Source organism: Haliotis asinina, chromosome 8, assembly GCF_037392515.1.
Source record: "Haliotis asinina isolate JCU_RB_2024 chromosome 8, JCU_Hal_asi_v2, whole genome shotgun sequence".
In the NCBI taxonomy this organism is placed as follows: domain Eukaryota; kingdom Metazoa; phylum Mollusca; class Gastropoda; order Lepetellida; family Haliotidae; genus Haliotis; species Haliotis asinina.
In genome coordinates this window covers 330,067-345,987 of record NC_090287.1, presented here as the reverse complement: position 1 = coordinate 345,987, position 15,921 = coordinate 330,067, and the positions used below count along the sequence as shown (strand labels likewise).

The 15,921-nt window shown below is 41.7% G+C and overlaps 1 protein-coding gene across 1 annotated transcript in view; it reads left to right on the top strand.

The window, feature by feature from the left end:
- LOC137294960 (uncharacterized) overlaps positions 1-15,489 on the top strand; it is a 44,568-nt gene extending 29,079 nt beyond the window's left edge. Inside the window, exons 3-4 of the mRNA XM_067826191.1 lie at positions 6,907-7,018; positions 14,881-15,489. Coding sequence (XP_067682292.1) covers positions 6,907-7,018; positions 14,881-15,445 — 677 coding nt within the window. The 3' untranslated portion in view covers positions 15,446-15,489. The remainder of the gene's footprint in view (positions 1-6,906; positions 7,019-14,880) is intronic.
- The last annotated feature ends 432 nt before the right edge of the window (positions 15,490-15,921 follow it).

The window sequence follows — 15,921 nt, the reverse complement described above, 5'->3', positions numbered from 1 at the left end:
TGTCCCCAGTACTCAATGCTTGTCTCTCCATGTTATTCCAGGACAGACTATGTCCCGACTGCTCAATGCTTGTCTCTCCATGTTATTCCAGGACAGACTATGTCCCCACTACTCAATGCTTGTCTCTCCATGTTATTCCAGGACAGACTATGAACCCAGTACTCAATGCTTGTCTCTCCATGTTATTCCAGGACAGACTATGTCCCGACTGCTCAATGCTTGTCTCTCCATGTTATTCCAGGACAGACTATGTCCCCACTACTCAATGCTTGTCTCTCCATGTTATTCCAGGACAGACTATGTCCCCACTACTCAATGCTTGTCTCTCCATGTTATTCCAGGACAGACTATGTCCCGACTGCTCAATGCTTGTCTCTCCATGTTATTCCAGGACAGACTATGTCCCCACTACTCAATGCTTGTCTCTCCATGTTATTCCAGGACAGACTATGTCCCCACTACTCAATGCTTGTCTCTCCATGTTATTCCAGGACAGACTATGTCCCCAGTACTCAATGCTTGTCTCTCCATGTTATTCCAGGACAGACTATGTCCCCACTACTCAGTGCTTGTCTCTCCATGTTATTCCAGGACAGACTATGTCCCGACTGCTCAATGCTTGTCTCTCCATGTTATTCCAGGACAGACTATGTCCCCACTACTCAATGCTTGTCTCTCCATGTTATTCCAGGACAGACTATGTCCCCACTACTCAATGCTTGTCTCTCCATGTTATTCCAGGACAGACTATGTCCCCACTACTCAATGCTTGTCTCTCCATGTTATTCCAGGACAGACTATGTCCCCACTACTCAATGCTTGTCTCTCCATGTTATTCCAGGACAGACTATGTCCCGACTGCTCAATGCTTGTCTCTCCATGTTATTCCAGGACAGACTATGTCCCCACTACTCAATGCTTGTCTCTCCATGTTATTCCAGGACAGACTATGTCCCCACTACTCAATGCTTGTCTCTCCATGTTATTCCAGGACAGACTATGTCCCCAGTACTCAATGCTTGTCTCTCCATGTTATTCCAGGACAGACTATGTCCCCACTACTCAATGCTTGTCTCTCCATGTTATTCCAGGACAGACTATGTCCCCAGTACTCAATGCTTGTCTCTCCATGTTATTCCAGGACAGACTATGTCCCGACTGCTCAATGCTTGTCTCTCCATGTTATTCCAGGACAGACTATGTCCCCACTACTCAATGCTTGTCTCTCCATGTTATTCCAGGACAGACTATGAACCCAGTACTCAATGCTTGTCTCTCCATGTTATTCCAGGACAGACTATGTCCCGACTGCTCAATGCTTGTCTCTCCATGTTATTCCAGGACAGACTATGTCCCCACTACTCAATGCTTGTCTCTCCATGTTATTCCAGGACAGACTATGTCCCCACTACTCAATGCTTGTCTCTCCATGTTATTCCAGGACAGACTATGTCCCGACTGCTCAATGCTTGTCTCTCCATGTTATTCCAGGACAGACTATGTCCCCACTACTCAATGCTTGTCTCTCCATGTTATTCCAGGACAGACTATGTCCCCACTACTCAATGCTTGTCTCTCCATGTTATTCCAGGACAGACTATGTCCCCAGTACTCAATGCTTGTCTCTCCATGTTATTCCAGGACAGACTATGTCCCCACTACTCAGTGCTTGTCTCTCCATGTTATTCCAGGACAGACTATGTCCCGACTGCTCAATGCTTGTCTCTCCATGTTATTCCAGGACAGACTATGTCCCCACTACTCAATGCTTGTCTCTCCATGTTATTCCAGGACAGACTATGTCCCCACTACTCAATGCTTGTCTCTCCATGTTATTCCAGGACAGACTATGTCCCCACTACTCAATGCTTGTCTCTCCATGTTATTCCAGGACAGACTATGTCCCCACTACTCAATGCTTGTCTCTCCATGTTATTCCAGGACAGACTAGGTCCCCAGTACCCAATACTTGTGTAACCATGTGAGTATTCCAGGTCAGTGGATTGTGTTGCTACAGTGGGTGAGGTACAAGACTGAGTGCCAATGTTTAAGATGTTAAAGACTTTTGATGTCTGAGTGATCGCTTATGTTTTTGCATAAAAGGACCTCAACATAACTCATTATCATTGATTCAAGCTGCTGCTGTTGGTTGTGAAGAAACCTGTTTGGTCCCAATGAATACAGCCATTTCTTTAGATTGAATGAAAAGAAATTCATGCAATTCTTGGAATACTAGTTTTAAGGCTTTAACTTTCAACTTGACTGACAGGTTGAATATGAAAACAAACTTCAGTCATCTTCTTCTGCTTTTTAACATCATACAAATCCCATTGATTTCATATCAATAGTTCCTGTGACAAGTCCATTTGAATTCCTCTTGAAACTGCTAGGATCTTTCCTTTTGGGATCAATCTGATATAATATAGCATAGAATAATCTATAGGCAGGCAGTCAAGGACAGATAATATTTACATATTTTCTATTTGTAGAATTAGCATTCACAGATATTTGCACAAGAATCTAGAAAACGTGAACATTCCCCACCACCCCGTCACCCCTTGAGTGCATTTTTATTTTATTCTAAATGCCATGATGTGACGCTTTAAAGCATCGGGCCTGTCATGTAGACGATCTTTACTATGCTGAGGCAACATCATCTTGCCCATAATTACCATCCCTCCCTGAACTCAGTTGAGTGGGATGCCTTTCAGTTCATTATCAATACCACTGAATGCCTGCCACCCATGACTGTTGTTGAGAATTAATATCCACCAGCTAACTGCCACCCTGTAACTGCCGGACTGCACCCAGTGGCATCTTATGTTGTTTAATAATATGTGACCCGGCGCAGCGGCTTAAAGTGGAATTGTATCCTTGATTTCCCAAAGGCTCAAATTAGGAAATGAATTTCAATTAGCAAACAGAAATGATGTAATTGAAGTTCCAAATGGCAAAGCTGTTTCTTCAACATGATCATAGAATTAGGTTTTTGTGGTAACTGGAGAATAAAATAGATTTGTACAGAGCAGTGGAAAGAAGTATGCTTGTCTGAAGGAGATGTTTTATGGAGCTAGGGGACATTATCTACCCTGAGATGGCTGGATACTGCAGGGCAGGCCACGTCTTCACGCACAACAGTGATCACTTTACACATCACTATATGCACTGTCAGCTACAGGAGGATGTCTGCTTCCTTGCGCCGAAGGACCGAGTGTTTAGTCAGCACAACCTTTTACATTCAGTATGAGTCTCAGTACATGATAACTAGCCATGTGATGAGGTGTGATAGTCAGAGCTGACCCTCTTCTGTGTAGAACGATGGTAATTGAGACATTGTTGTCAGGATACTAGTCTGTTTGAGACAAAATGATACCAATGAATTGCACTCTTAGTAATTATAAAAAGAAGTAGACAGAAAGGAATCAAACTAATGTGGAGTACAATAAAAACAACAGACCAACTCTTGAAAAAAATTGCAGAAGTTTTGTCACAAATATATAAAAGTTGTATAAGAAACTGTCATTGTTTATTTGTACATTTTCCCAGTTTGTTACAAGGGTGCACAAAAAGTCATAATGAACGTAGGTGTCATGGCTGAGATATGCTAGCAGCGGTTGATCCCTTGCCTTAGACTAACATCTAGTTGCTGAAATGAACACATTTTACAGAAAAAAGCTCCTATTAAAAAAAAAAATAAAATGAAATATAACATAAGGAGCCCTGAGACTTTCTTCATTTTCAAACTTAAGCTGTGGAAATCTAGACTTGCCACTTTTTCTAGACTTGCATGGACTCTCTTGGATATATTTGCTTCAGGGTCTGTATGGAGGACTACCCTTGCCTTGGATACTGTCTGTCTAAAGAAGAGGCAGTGTCACATGACATAACTAGATACCAAGGTATAAACACAGTAATGGAATCCTAATCAGTCTGGGGGCATGGTAGACGGCAAACTGCCTAAGGTGTCATGCTTGTTAGATGCTGGGATTGAACCCACCAGTGACTGGATGCAAAAACCTTGGTGTCAACTTTGTGTGCAGACTCTTTCAGTATCGTCACAACCCTGGGTGCACAGTACACAACCCTGCGCACTTGTGTCCCAGTCCACCCAGCTTCGTGTGCCCAGTGGCTGCAAGAGTTGTATGGTCCCCATGGAGTTGACATTTACAGTGTGCAGTGTAGATTGCAATCAAGTGATCGAGGAAAACCCCAGCATGTTCTAGATGTTTAGATAGATATGTGTAGATGTCCTATTGTGATAATAATAATCACAGTAATTATCTGAATGTTATTGTCATTGACCACCAGCAAGTCATCTCATGGCAACTGATGAGACCTATGTCGTGGTGATAGATTGCTGCCTTGCCCGTGCTGTTGTAGTTGATAAGCGAGTTTTGTTTCCATTTCAAACGATTAGTTTTCCATTACAGGGGGTTTGTATTGGTTTTAGGAGAGGATATTGTGGCAGTTTCTGCTGATTTTCATTCTGTTTTGGTGTATATGAGTTCAGTTTTGGTGTATATGAGTTCAGTTTTGATGATCTGTTCACTGTTTGTATGGTAGGCCTGCATTTTAAGAGATGTTCTGAGCTCATTTCTCGTAAAATATTTAGACAATTTAACAACAAAAGTTTTTAGCTATTTTATCTCTAGCATTATATTGGCCATAACCACTTTCTGTGTAATCCATGGCTGATTAATGATCCGAATCACAGTCAGTAGGCAACTGTGAATTAGAAGGAACCATCTGATCTGTAGCAGACCTCAGAATTATTCAAATAATCTGTAATGGAATATAAAGACGGTGTATCTTGGCATCCTGATGTTATTATAGGCACCACTGTGACAGGCTCCCAATGGATGATATTGTGGTTATTTCCCAGTTTCTCAGTTGTTGTGACATCACTTGTGAAGCTGGTTAGATTATCTTAATACACGAGGGAATATACCTAGAAATGTGGGAGGTCCATCTGTTCACCATAATTTAATGGCAATGGTAGTTGGACAAGATGATGGCGAACCATGGGGGAAAAGAAAAATGGCAATGTTGGCTATTTCTTGATGGTTGATTGTAGTTTGATGTATATTTTCACTGTCGTGGGGATTCTGTTGGATGCTGTTTTCACAACACTACATGCAAACTGGAGATAAAGTGTCAGTTTTACGATATTTTCATAAAATATAGTCACCGTATACTCGTGATATTCCTATGCTGAATAATGCAGTTACTTTGGGACAAAAATGTGTATGATATGGAAACTATTATTTTTAATGGAAAACAGAGAAAGTTGGTTTAGTCTGTCTGATTATTGTAAATGTTTCAGTTTTCTGAACTAAGGATATTTACACTAAATGTATGTGATTATGGTGCATGCAAAAGGTGGAATGTGAACATGGAACCTGCATGTGTTGATGAGCTATTATAAAGATGAGGTGTATGGTTTCTTTCAAGTGCTGCTGCAGCCACTGCCTGCCAAGAACAGCTGCAGAGAGCTGGTAGTGCATGTGCTGTCGTCACCAAAACAAAATATAAACTTCATTTATGTTCTCATGTCTTTCACTTTCACACATTGCACAGCTTCTCTCTCATTACATATGTCTGTTTCCTGGTTCCAGTCCAGTTCAGTTCCAAACATACTAACATCGAACTGATTGAACTGACACAGAATTCTGTCATATGACTTAGATTTCATCAAAATGACATTCTAAAGAGACTCACATATCACGTATATATCTGAGGGAGGGAGTTTGCCTGAAATCTTGTTAAAATTATTTATATTATCTGAGGGAGCATGAAGCTTGTGAATACTGTACAATATATTTTTCCCATCATGGAAGGAATATAAAGCCAGTGAATTTCGTTGAATATACTTCTGCCTGTTTCGGAAAGAGTGAGAAGCCAGTGAATGTTGTTGAATATATTTCTGCCTGTCTCAGAAAGAGTGAGAAGACAGTGAATGTTGTTGAATATACTTCTGCCTGTCTCGGAAAGAGTGAGAAGCCAATGAATGTTGTTGAATATATTTGTGCCTATTTTGGAAAGAGTGTGAAGCCAATGAATGTTGTTGAATATATTTGTGCCTGTCTCAGAAAGAGTGAGAAGACAGTGAATGTTGTTGAATATACTTCTGCCTGTCTCGGAAAGAGTGAGAAGCCAATGAATGTTGTTAAATATATTTGTGCCTATTTTGGAAAGAGTGTGAAGCCAATGAATGTTGTTGAATATATTTCTGCCTGTCTCAGAAAGAGTGAGAAGACAGTGAATGTTGTTGAATATACTTCTGCCTGTCTCGGAAAGAGTTAGAAGCCAATGAATGTTGTTAAATATATTTGTGCCTATTTTGGAAAGAGTGTGAAGCCAATGAATGTTGTTGAATATATTTGTGCCTGTCTCGGAAAGAGTGTAAAGCCAGTGAATGTTGTTGAATATACTTCTGCCCATCCCTGAGAGTGGGTAGTTGTTGGATGTGGGAGGGGGTAGGGGTTAAATGAAGGTAGGTGAGGGCTAGGTTTAGGGTGGGTGGGGGTTGGATGAAGGTGGGTGAGGGCTAGGTTTTGGGTGGGTGGGGGTTGGGTGTAGGTAGGTGAGGGCTAGGTTTAGGGTGGGTTGGGGTTGGGTGTAGGTAGGTGAGGGCTAGGTTTAGGGTGGGTTGGGGTTGGGTGAAGGTAGGTGAGGGCTAGGTTTAGGGTGGGTTGGGGTTGGGTGAAGGTAGGTGAGGGCTAGGTTTAGGGTGGGTTGGGGTTGGGTGAAGGTAGGTGAGGGCTAGGTTTAGGGTGAGTTGGGGTTGGGTGTGGGAGGGGATAGGGTAAGGGTAGGGTTAGGATAGGGATTGAGTTATTTGATTTCAGTTGTAACAGACTGTTTCATTATATCGAGGATTAATAAACCTGACCATCTTGTCTCCAGAGTCACCGCCAATGTCTCCGACCACCTGGATTGCCCCTGGCATTGCCTTCTCTGCATCGGCCATCTTAATCATTGGGACCATCATTGCCTACCTCTGGCACAGGAAATACAGGTAGTACATCCACGTTTCCATGGTCTCTGTTTGGCTGGATGGTTTCATGGTTGTTGTATTGCTACATGGTTTCATGTTTGTATTGCTAAGTGGTTTCATGGACGTAATGCTATGTGGTTTCATGGTCCTATTGCTTCTGAACTTAATGGTTCTAGTACTGTGACAAGATTACTATGTCCTTGAATTTCTACATGGTCAGTGTATGGCTACTTAGATTCAATACATGGTCTTTACCACCCTGTTTTCAATCCATTTCAGTTTACTCAAAATACAGGTATCAAAGGCATTTCTTGGCGAAGAGATGGGTTTTAAGTATGGGAAAAAGCACGCATCCGAGGTTTAGGTAGACAATGTAAAACTGAAGGGGAAGGGATTTCCTGAGCCTAATGGTTTTACATTGTCTACCAGAACCAAGGAGAAGTGTTTTCTCTAACATACATACCGTCAGTGATGGGTAATTACAATGTAGATGATCATTTAATGAAGCTACATAACAATAACTGAAGCGTGCGTAAAATCAATTTAATGACAGTAACTGTAAGTAGATAGTTTAACCCCATCACCTTCGCCTACGAATCTGAGATTTGCAGTTTTAATCCCCCTAGGGAAAACATTTGTATTGTGAGTCTCCCCTCTCCCCTGCCCCTCACACTTGAATCGGTTTTCCCTCCCCCTGCCCACATGCTTGAAGTGATTTCCCATCTCTCCTGCCCCTCACACTTAAAAGTGGTCTCCCCTTTCCCCTGCCCCTCACACTTGAAGTAGTCTCCCCTTTCCACTGTCCCTCACACTTGAAGTAGTCTCCCCTGTCCCCTGTCCCTCACACTTGAAGTAGTCTCCCCTGTCCCCTGTCCCTCACACTTGAAGTAGTCTCCAGTTTCCCCTGCCCGTCACACTTGAGGTAGTCTCCTGTCTCCTGTCTCCCCTGCCCCTCACACTTGAAGTGGTCTCTCCCCTACCCTGCCCCTCACATTTGAAGTGGTCTCCCTTCTCTCCTACCCCTCACACTTGAAGTGGTCTATACTGTCCTCCCCTCTCAGTAGATGTGGTCTCCCCTTTATCCAGCACGTCACACTTGAAGTGATCTCCCCACTACCCTGCCTCTCTCTTGGTTTCTTAGTTCATGTACATTTAAATCCACATAAAGTAATTAATCAATCAGCGTGTTATCGGTTACTAGTTTGATTGATCCAGACACAAGAAATGTAAAATGGGGACCTCTGTTGGGTAATCTAGGTGACGTTACCACTAATTTTGCCTGTTATAAATGAAGGATGAGAAATAACATGTAGGTTTATATCACATAGCACGGATTATTACCCACGTGGTACTTCGTAAAGGTGTTTCACAACACCTTCGAGTGATTTGATTAGCTAATACGTGAACTTTGACATTACTGGTACTTCTTTCATCACTCATTCCATTCATGATTTTCATTCAAAAGTTTTCACACATGAGACCATGTAAAATGAAAACACTTCTATTTAGAGTGGTTACTAGCATTATTTTCAATTCTATAATAACTCACAGTTTCTATAATAAAAATGAAAATAAAACAATCTATAAAAATAAGTAAACAAATGCGTTTAGTAGGTCTCTCATGAGTGTAAACAAATATGGTGTCGCCCATAAAAGTTATTGATTTCGTCAAAATTGACGGACAGTTGATTGTAAGAGTTGTGAATATAATCATGAGATTGAATACCTTCTGCGTATATGTTGTCGGGACTGCACAGTAACACAACATCAAAAGAGGAGCGGCACTCTTGTATCTCTATCACTGTCACTGTCAGCCGCATCCATTCGCGCCCTCCCGAACAAACATATTGTCACCATTGCCATTCCTCCCGTGGTTTCTTATGTAGGGTGTCAAAAGCACTTCCCAGAATCTGAACGCAATATGCTTGAATCGGTCTTCGTTCGAGGTTGTAGGCTGTGTTTTCAGACCCAATTTCGGTGGAGTCTTCAACATAAACATCGAATCTCGACAAGTGGGAATTCCAAGATGAGAAGGTGTCACTGGCATCCTGCGCAAAGCGTCTCCGAATTATTTACAGTAACTCGATGAAGAACTATTATTCACATTCATCTTTGTTGCTGAGTTTGCCGCTCCTAATTAAATGCTCCCTATAATCTTCTTCTTTGTGAACACTTCTCAAGATGACGACTAGCCCGACAGTGATGGCCGACTGACGTTCAGGCAAGATTTAGGTCACGTAGTCAAGTTCAAAATATTTACACTTTGCAAGTGTTTTGATTAATTACATTATTGCTTTTGAAAACAAATCTTCAACTGAAAAGAATTAAATTTTGATTACGACTTGATTCCGTCTTAATTTATTTATTTTCTTGTGATTAGGTGCTGAAATACATTGCCTCTACGCAGCGTACGTTATCCTGGAGTGAAGCGTTTGACATTCCAATCACCAATATAATGTATTAATCTGCGTTACATGGTTCTATATAGGAAAGCAAAATACTGCTTAATTTTAACGATATTTTCACTTTTTAGAACGTGGGTAATAAATAGGATACAAAACTCGTTCCCCTTTCATATCAAAGCTAAAGCTCTTGACAAACAAAAATTATTTCCCTCGGGACATAAACTTGATATGAAAGGGGAAGCTTGTTTAATATCCTATAATTACAACCTAGCGACACACCAAGTGATTTTGACAGAATCGTCTATGGAAACAAGGGTTGTAACTCAAAAACTAGGCAAAGCAGGAGACAAAACTAAATGATAGCAGATTGTGAGAACATACAGCTTTCATTTTTCTCAACAGCTTTCGCGATTTCAGGTTTGTACAAACTTGTAAACAAAATAGCTTACCCCCTGAAGTTTAGATAAATACTGCATAGGCCCTCATATCTATACCTCATATTACATCACTGAGACTCTCTTCCCCCTGCCCCCTGCCCCCTGCCCCCTGCCCCCTGCCCCTTGAAGTGTTATCCCCTCTCCCCTCTCCCCTCTCTCCTGGGGCTTATAACTGGAAGCAGTTGTTAGACTGTCATTAATTAAGGACAATCTTTAAGCAGACACTACTTTAACGTTGTGTAACTCGAAGCAGTCCTTAAAGTTAGGACAGTCATAAAGGCAACTTACCGACTGTGTTTAATGTGTGCCCTGACCAGCCTTTAAACAGTCTTTAACTGGTCATAGACCATGACAACCATTCAAAATGGCAGTTTATCTCTATGTGAGAAATGGGGAAAAGCAGAGAGTCCATAATGTGAACCGTGTGTTGCACGACAAAAATAACCCTTTAGATACGTTGAATGATGATGAAATACAAGCAAGATTCAGACTACACAGACCACTGATTTTTTAACTGTGTGATTTAATCAGAGATGATGTTGGTTCAAGATGTGTCCATGATGTCTCAACATCGTTGTGCAAACATGCACATGCAAATTGTGAATGGGGCTCAACTGCAAATCATAGTTGCATAATGGCCTGGCAGTACCCATATTTGAAATGTGTGCAACCTGAAGCAGTCATTTGAGCAAGGCCTGGTGAGAGATGACTGTTTTCTGGGAGGCAGTGGGTGTGCATGTGCTCCATGGATGATGACTCTTGTGTTGAATCCTACCTCATAAAACGAGCAAGAGTACAACATCGCTCAGTGTACAACCTGAAACACAAGTGAAAGGACAATCAATGTATGGAAAATGAGATTTCGTTGTCCACACAAATCTGGGTGTTTGCTATTTGAACCTTCCAAACATTGCAAAATAATAGTTGGCAATGGCAATGGCAATGGTGCACAATGTGTGAATTTCAAATGGCCTACCACTTCATGAAGAACTTGATGACGATGACAAAGATGAAAAAGATGATGATGTCTTGGTTCTTGGACATCAAAGAAATGGTTTTGAAGTTCGTAGCAATTTACTTGAAACAATCTTTGCAAGGATATGATAGTTCTACAGAAAAAGAACGTGTTTAAAATGAAATTCAACATATACAAACGTGTCAAAAAACAACTTTTCAAAATATTGCATTTGTCATGATTTCAGCATTGCACTTGTTATCCCCCCTGCATGTAATGCGGGGGGATATAGTCTACGCCTCGTCTGTCTGTCCGTAATCATTTTGTTTCCAGAGCAGAACTCAGAAACTGTTCAATATTTTTAGACCAAACTTGACAGATGTAGTAATCTCAGCCTATGGTTGTGCCTTTTGCTATTTACAGATTTTTGGCATTTATATTTTTATTTTTTCCATGGAACATTTTGGTGTTAGTCGTATGGTGGGATGGGCTTCGTTTCCGGAGCAGAACACAAAAACCGTTCAATATTTTTCTGCAAAACTTGGTAGATATATCAATCTAAACCTAAAGTGATGCCTTTTGCTATGTACAGGTTTCTTTGATTTATTATTTTCTAGGTTTCCATGGAAACGTTTCGGACATAGTCTCAAAAGTGAAAGGTGTGTTTCGTTTCCGGAGCAGAACTCAAAAGTCGTTCAATATTTTACTGCAAAACTTGGTAGACATATCAGTCAGAAGCTGAAGTGGTGCCTTTTGCTATGTACAGGATCTTGTGATTTATTGTTTTCTCAGTTTCCATGGAAACGTTTGGGACTTAGTCTCAAAATGGAAGGGTGGGCTTCGTTCCCAGAGCACAACTCAAAAAACATTTCATATCTTTCAACAGATCTTGGCAGATATATGAGACAGATCTTGAAATTGTGACTTTGCTGTTTACAGATATATGGCATTTATGATTTTCATGAATTACATGGAAACAATTCAAACTTGGTCTAAAAAAACAATGAGTAACTCTCAGATTATTTGTCCTTTTGAACATGTTGGGGCCGGGGGGATATGTCATCTTCTGATGACTCTTGTTTTCATACTTGAAGATTGTTTTTAAGACTGTCATAGTCATGCAAACTGAAGCACATCAATAAGCCTTAGAAATAAAACAGGAGAATCTTCATAAACATTACTTATTACTTGTTTAATGGGCATTCTAGAAGTTGGAACATTAAAAAAGTAAAACATTACTCATACATCACAAGTTCATGTAAACTTCGTCCTTGTGGATGGTGATGTGGTGTTGTGCCTCTCCTCCATCATTGTCTGTGGTACTGCATCCCTCCTCTTGGTAGTGGAAAACAACATCAGTCGACAAGTCATTGAAGCAGGCAGTGTACTCAAGGAATTGAATTGCCATTTTAAGTTTCTTTCAACGTCAAGACGTCTTTTTTCAACAGCCAATCATTGACACTCGATTTCCAATCTTTCTTTTTCATTTTTTATTGTTTCTTCCTCGTTATTTTTGGATATTATCTTTGTTTTGTTGATGTCATCGATTTATAGGACTCTGATTCACTTTTGATGTCTGCTGGGTGCTGGCTCATTTACAGCTTCATATACATGAACATGATCATTCACAACAGCTGTAGACGTGGATGGCTCGCCGCTCACAAACATGTCAGTGCCCTCCTCTACACCTTCAATGGTGGTGTCACCTATAGATGGATCGTCGCTCACAAACATGTCAGTGCCCTCCTCTACACCTTCAATGGTGGTGTCACCTATAGATGGCTCGTCGCTCACAAACATGTCAGTGCCCTCCTCTACACCTTCAATGGTGGTGTCACCTATAGATGGCTCGCTCACAAACATGTCAGTGCCCTCCTCTACACCTTCAATGGTGGTGTCACCTATAGATGGATCGTCGCTCACAAACATGTCAGTGCCCTCCTCTACACCTTCAATGGTGGTGTCACCTATAGATGGCTCGCTCACAAACATGTCAGTGCCCTCCTCTACACCTTCAATGGTGGTGTCACCTATAGATGGATCGTCGCTCACAAACATGTCAGTGCCCTCCTCTACACCTTCAATGGTGGTGTCACCTATAGATGGCTCGCTCACAAACATGTCAGTGCCCTCCTCTACACCTTCAATGGTGGTGTCACCTATAGATGGATCGTCGCTCACAAACATGTCAGTGCCCTCCTCTACACCTTCAATGGTGGTGTCACCTATAGATGGATCGTCGCTCACAAACATGTCAGTGCCCTCCTCTACACCTTCAATGGTGGTGTCACCTATAGATGGATCGTCGCTCACAAACATGTCAGTGCCCTCCTCTACACCTTCAATGGTGGTGTCACCTATAGATGGATCGTCGCTCACAAACATGTCAGTGCCCTCCTCTACACCTTCAATGGTGGTGTCACCTATAGATGGCTCGTCGCTCACAAACATGTCAGTGCCCTCCTCTACACCTTCAATGGTGGTGTCACCTATAGATGGCTCGCTCACAAACATGTCAGTGCCCTCCTCTACACCTTCAATGGTGGTGTCACCTATAGATGGATCGTCGCTCACAAACATGTCAGTGCCCTCCTCTACACCTTCAATGGTGGTGTCACCTATAGATGGATCGTCGCTCACAAACATGTCAGTGCCCTCCTCTACACCTTCAATGGTGGTGTCACCTATAGATGGATCGTCGCTCACAAACATGTCAGTGCCCTCCTCTACACCTTCAATGGTGGTGTCACCTATAGTCCCAAAAGCAAATTGTTCTGTTTTGTCCAGGGTATCACAACAAATTTTACCGCCCCCAGTTTTCTTCATTTCTTTTCTTTGTTGTAGTGGATGATTTTATGTCTTGCCATTTCTTTTTAATTACCCAAACTGTTCTTATTACTGAGGGGGTTATGCTGATCACAGCATTGCAGATCTCTTCCCAAGCCTTTTGGGGTTTTTTTTGGTTTTTTATTGAAGAGTAATGGTATTGGAAAATTTGTTGACTAAAGCGTCTTTATCTTTAGCAAATTCTTGTATGAGAACCGATCTCTCTTCGTAGATGAACCAGGCTTTCCGATGTCTCTTTCCCTTTGTGGGCACATGTGAAATGTTGTCCTGCTCCATTTCAACTATGTATCATAACAAATTTGACATTTAAGATTGGATATTTCAACAACACTAGCAACGTCGGCTCTGTCCATGTCAGTTCTGCCAAGATAACCGAGAAGATGTAGAATAGAGCGGCAAGCGACGCAGATTACCAATATTGGGCTGCGGTCAATGAACAAACTGTTAGTAGTGTTCTGTGTGAATTCATGCAGTTTCTCAACTTCACTAAAAGTACTATCCAAACAGATGGAACAGTACAAAGTGTCAAACGTAACTGTGAAGCACTGCCTACAGTATGCTGAATTGTTGTGCTGTCTGTCATTGCCCAATACACAGGGAATTCCATTGCCTTTAACCTTGCCTTAAGCTTTCTATATTTCGAGTTACGTTTTTTTTTAAGGAAAGCCTAATGAACGCATAAGTATTGTTTAGCGCATGCTTTGTGATACACTACTTAAATTTTTTAACGACTGTCCTAAAGCGTTCATTAACCATACGCTAGGGACAGATTTAACGACTGCTTCGAGTTATCAGCCCCTGCCCCTCTCGCTTGAAGTGGTCTATACTGTCCTTCCCTGAAAATAGAAGTGCTCTCCTCTGCCCCTCACACTTGAAGTGGTCTCCCCTTTCCCTTTCCCTTCACACTTGAAGTGGTCTCCCCCCCTACCCTGCCCCTCACATTTGAAGTGATCTCCCCTCTCCCCTGCCCCTCACACTTGAAGTGGTCTCCCCTCCCCCTTCTCCGTGCTGTCTTTCAGATTATCAAATCCCTTCACAGCATATTAGTGATAAAAAGTTTGAGCTTTATTTTCCAATGTTGTTTTCAAAAGTATCATTTTTATTGAAACCTACATAATTCTTTTTTGTAAGTTTTACATGTTGGACGTTTTACAACAAAATTTTTGTTAAGAAACTAAAGAACATATAGTATGTGTGGTTTTGAGTGCTATTTGTGAAGGTCCTAATATTTGTTTTCAGGAGCAAGTACACAGTGGACAGCATGCAATATCACAGCTACAAGAGCGGCCCAAGTACTACCTGTGACCACGCCCTGAAGGTGGAGAGCTACTCTGTTACAGTCATCAGCACCGGCAAGATGGTCAACATGCTGGAGAGTGGGGAACATGAGACACATGTGGACCAGGATGAGGCTGTAAAGATGGATGTTGAAAGTGAACCAGATATTACATGTGAGCATGACAGGCTAGACATAACATCCAGCCCCAATCAGTCTCCAGACAAGGACTACTCAAGCCTTGTGCTGCCCAATGTTGTGCCATACCAGGACATGTTCCCTCATGGTGACCATACCAGCAGGTATCAGAGATCATATGATCATAACAAAGATGTGAAGGGCATTGGAAAGAGTGAGAGTAGTGAGCCCATCAGACCGATAGGGCGGGTGCTAGAAGTCGGGTATGTCAACCCAGCCTATGATGGCAGTGATAGTCTTAAGGAGGGACCTTCACCAAAGAAGAAGAAAAGGAAACCACGGGTGTTTTTCAGTGATAAGAAGGCAGCGAACAAACAAATGAAGTATTAGAGGTCTTTATGCAAAGTCTGAACTGTGCAGTTGGGTTCACTACTGAGCTGTGTGGAGATTCAGCTTTGCAGAGTATGGCTGAAGATGTATTTATGGGTACAGGTGCTGGTTATCACTCAAATAGCTCAGAAATTATACAGTAATTGATTGTAATTGTAACCCCATCGGAATATTCAAGTGGGTAATCGTAAGATACAGTCATAACTGTGTATAGTCGGAGGTTGTACAGGTGTACAGTTACAGACTGACAATGTGTATACAGGTGTCGTGAGAGATGTTGTACCTATGTGTATACAGTGTACAATGTACCTATATATGTATACCTGTATATGTGCTTATATATCATATGCTGCATGCAGCCAGTGAACGGTGCTGCATGAGAACATAAGAAACATTGGGTTCATGTTAATCAACAAGGACAAAGTACAGTTTATCTCCTGGATGTAATATTGAACTACTACTACACCACTTCAACT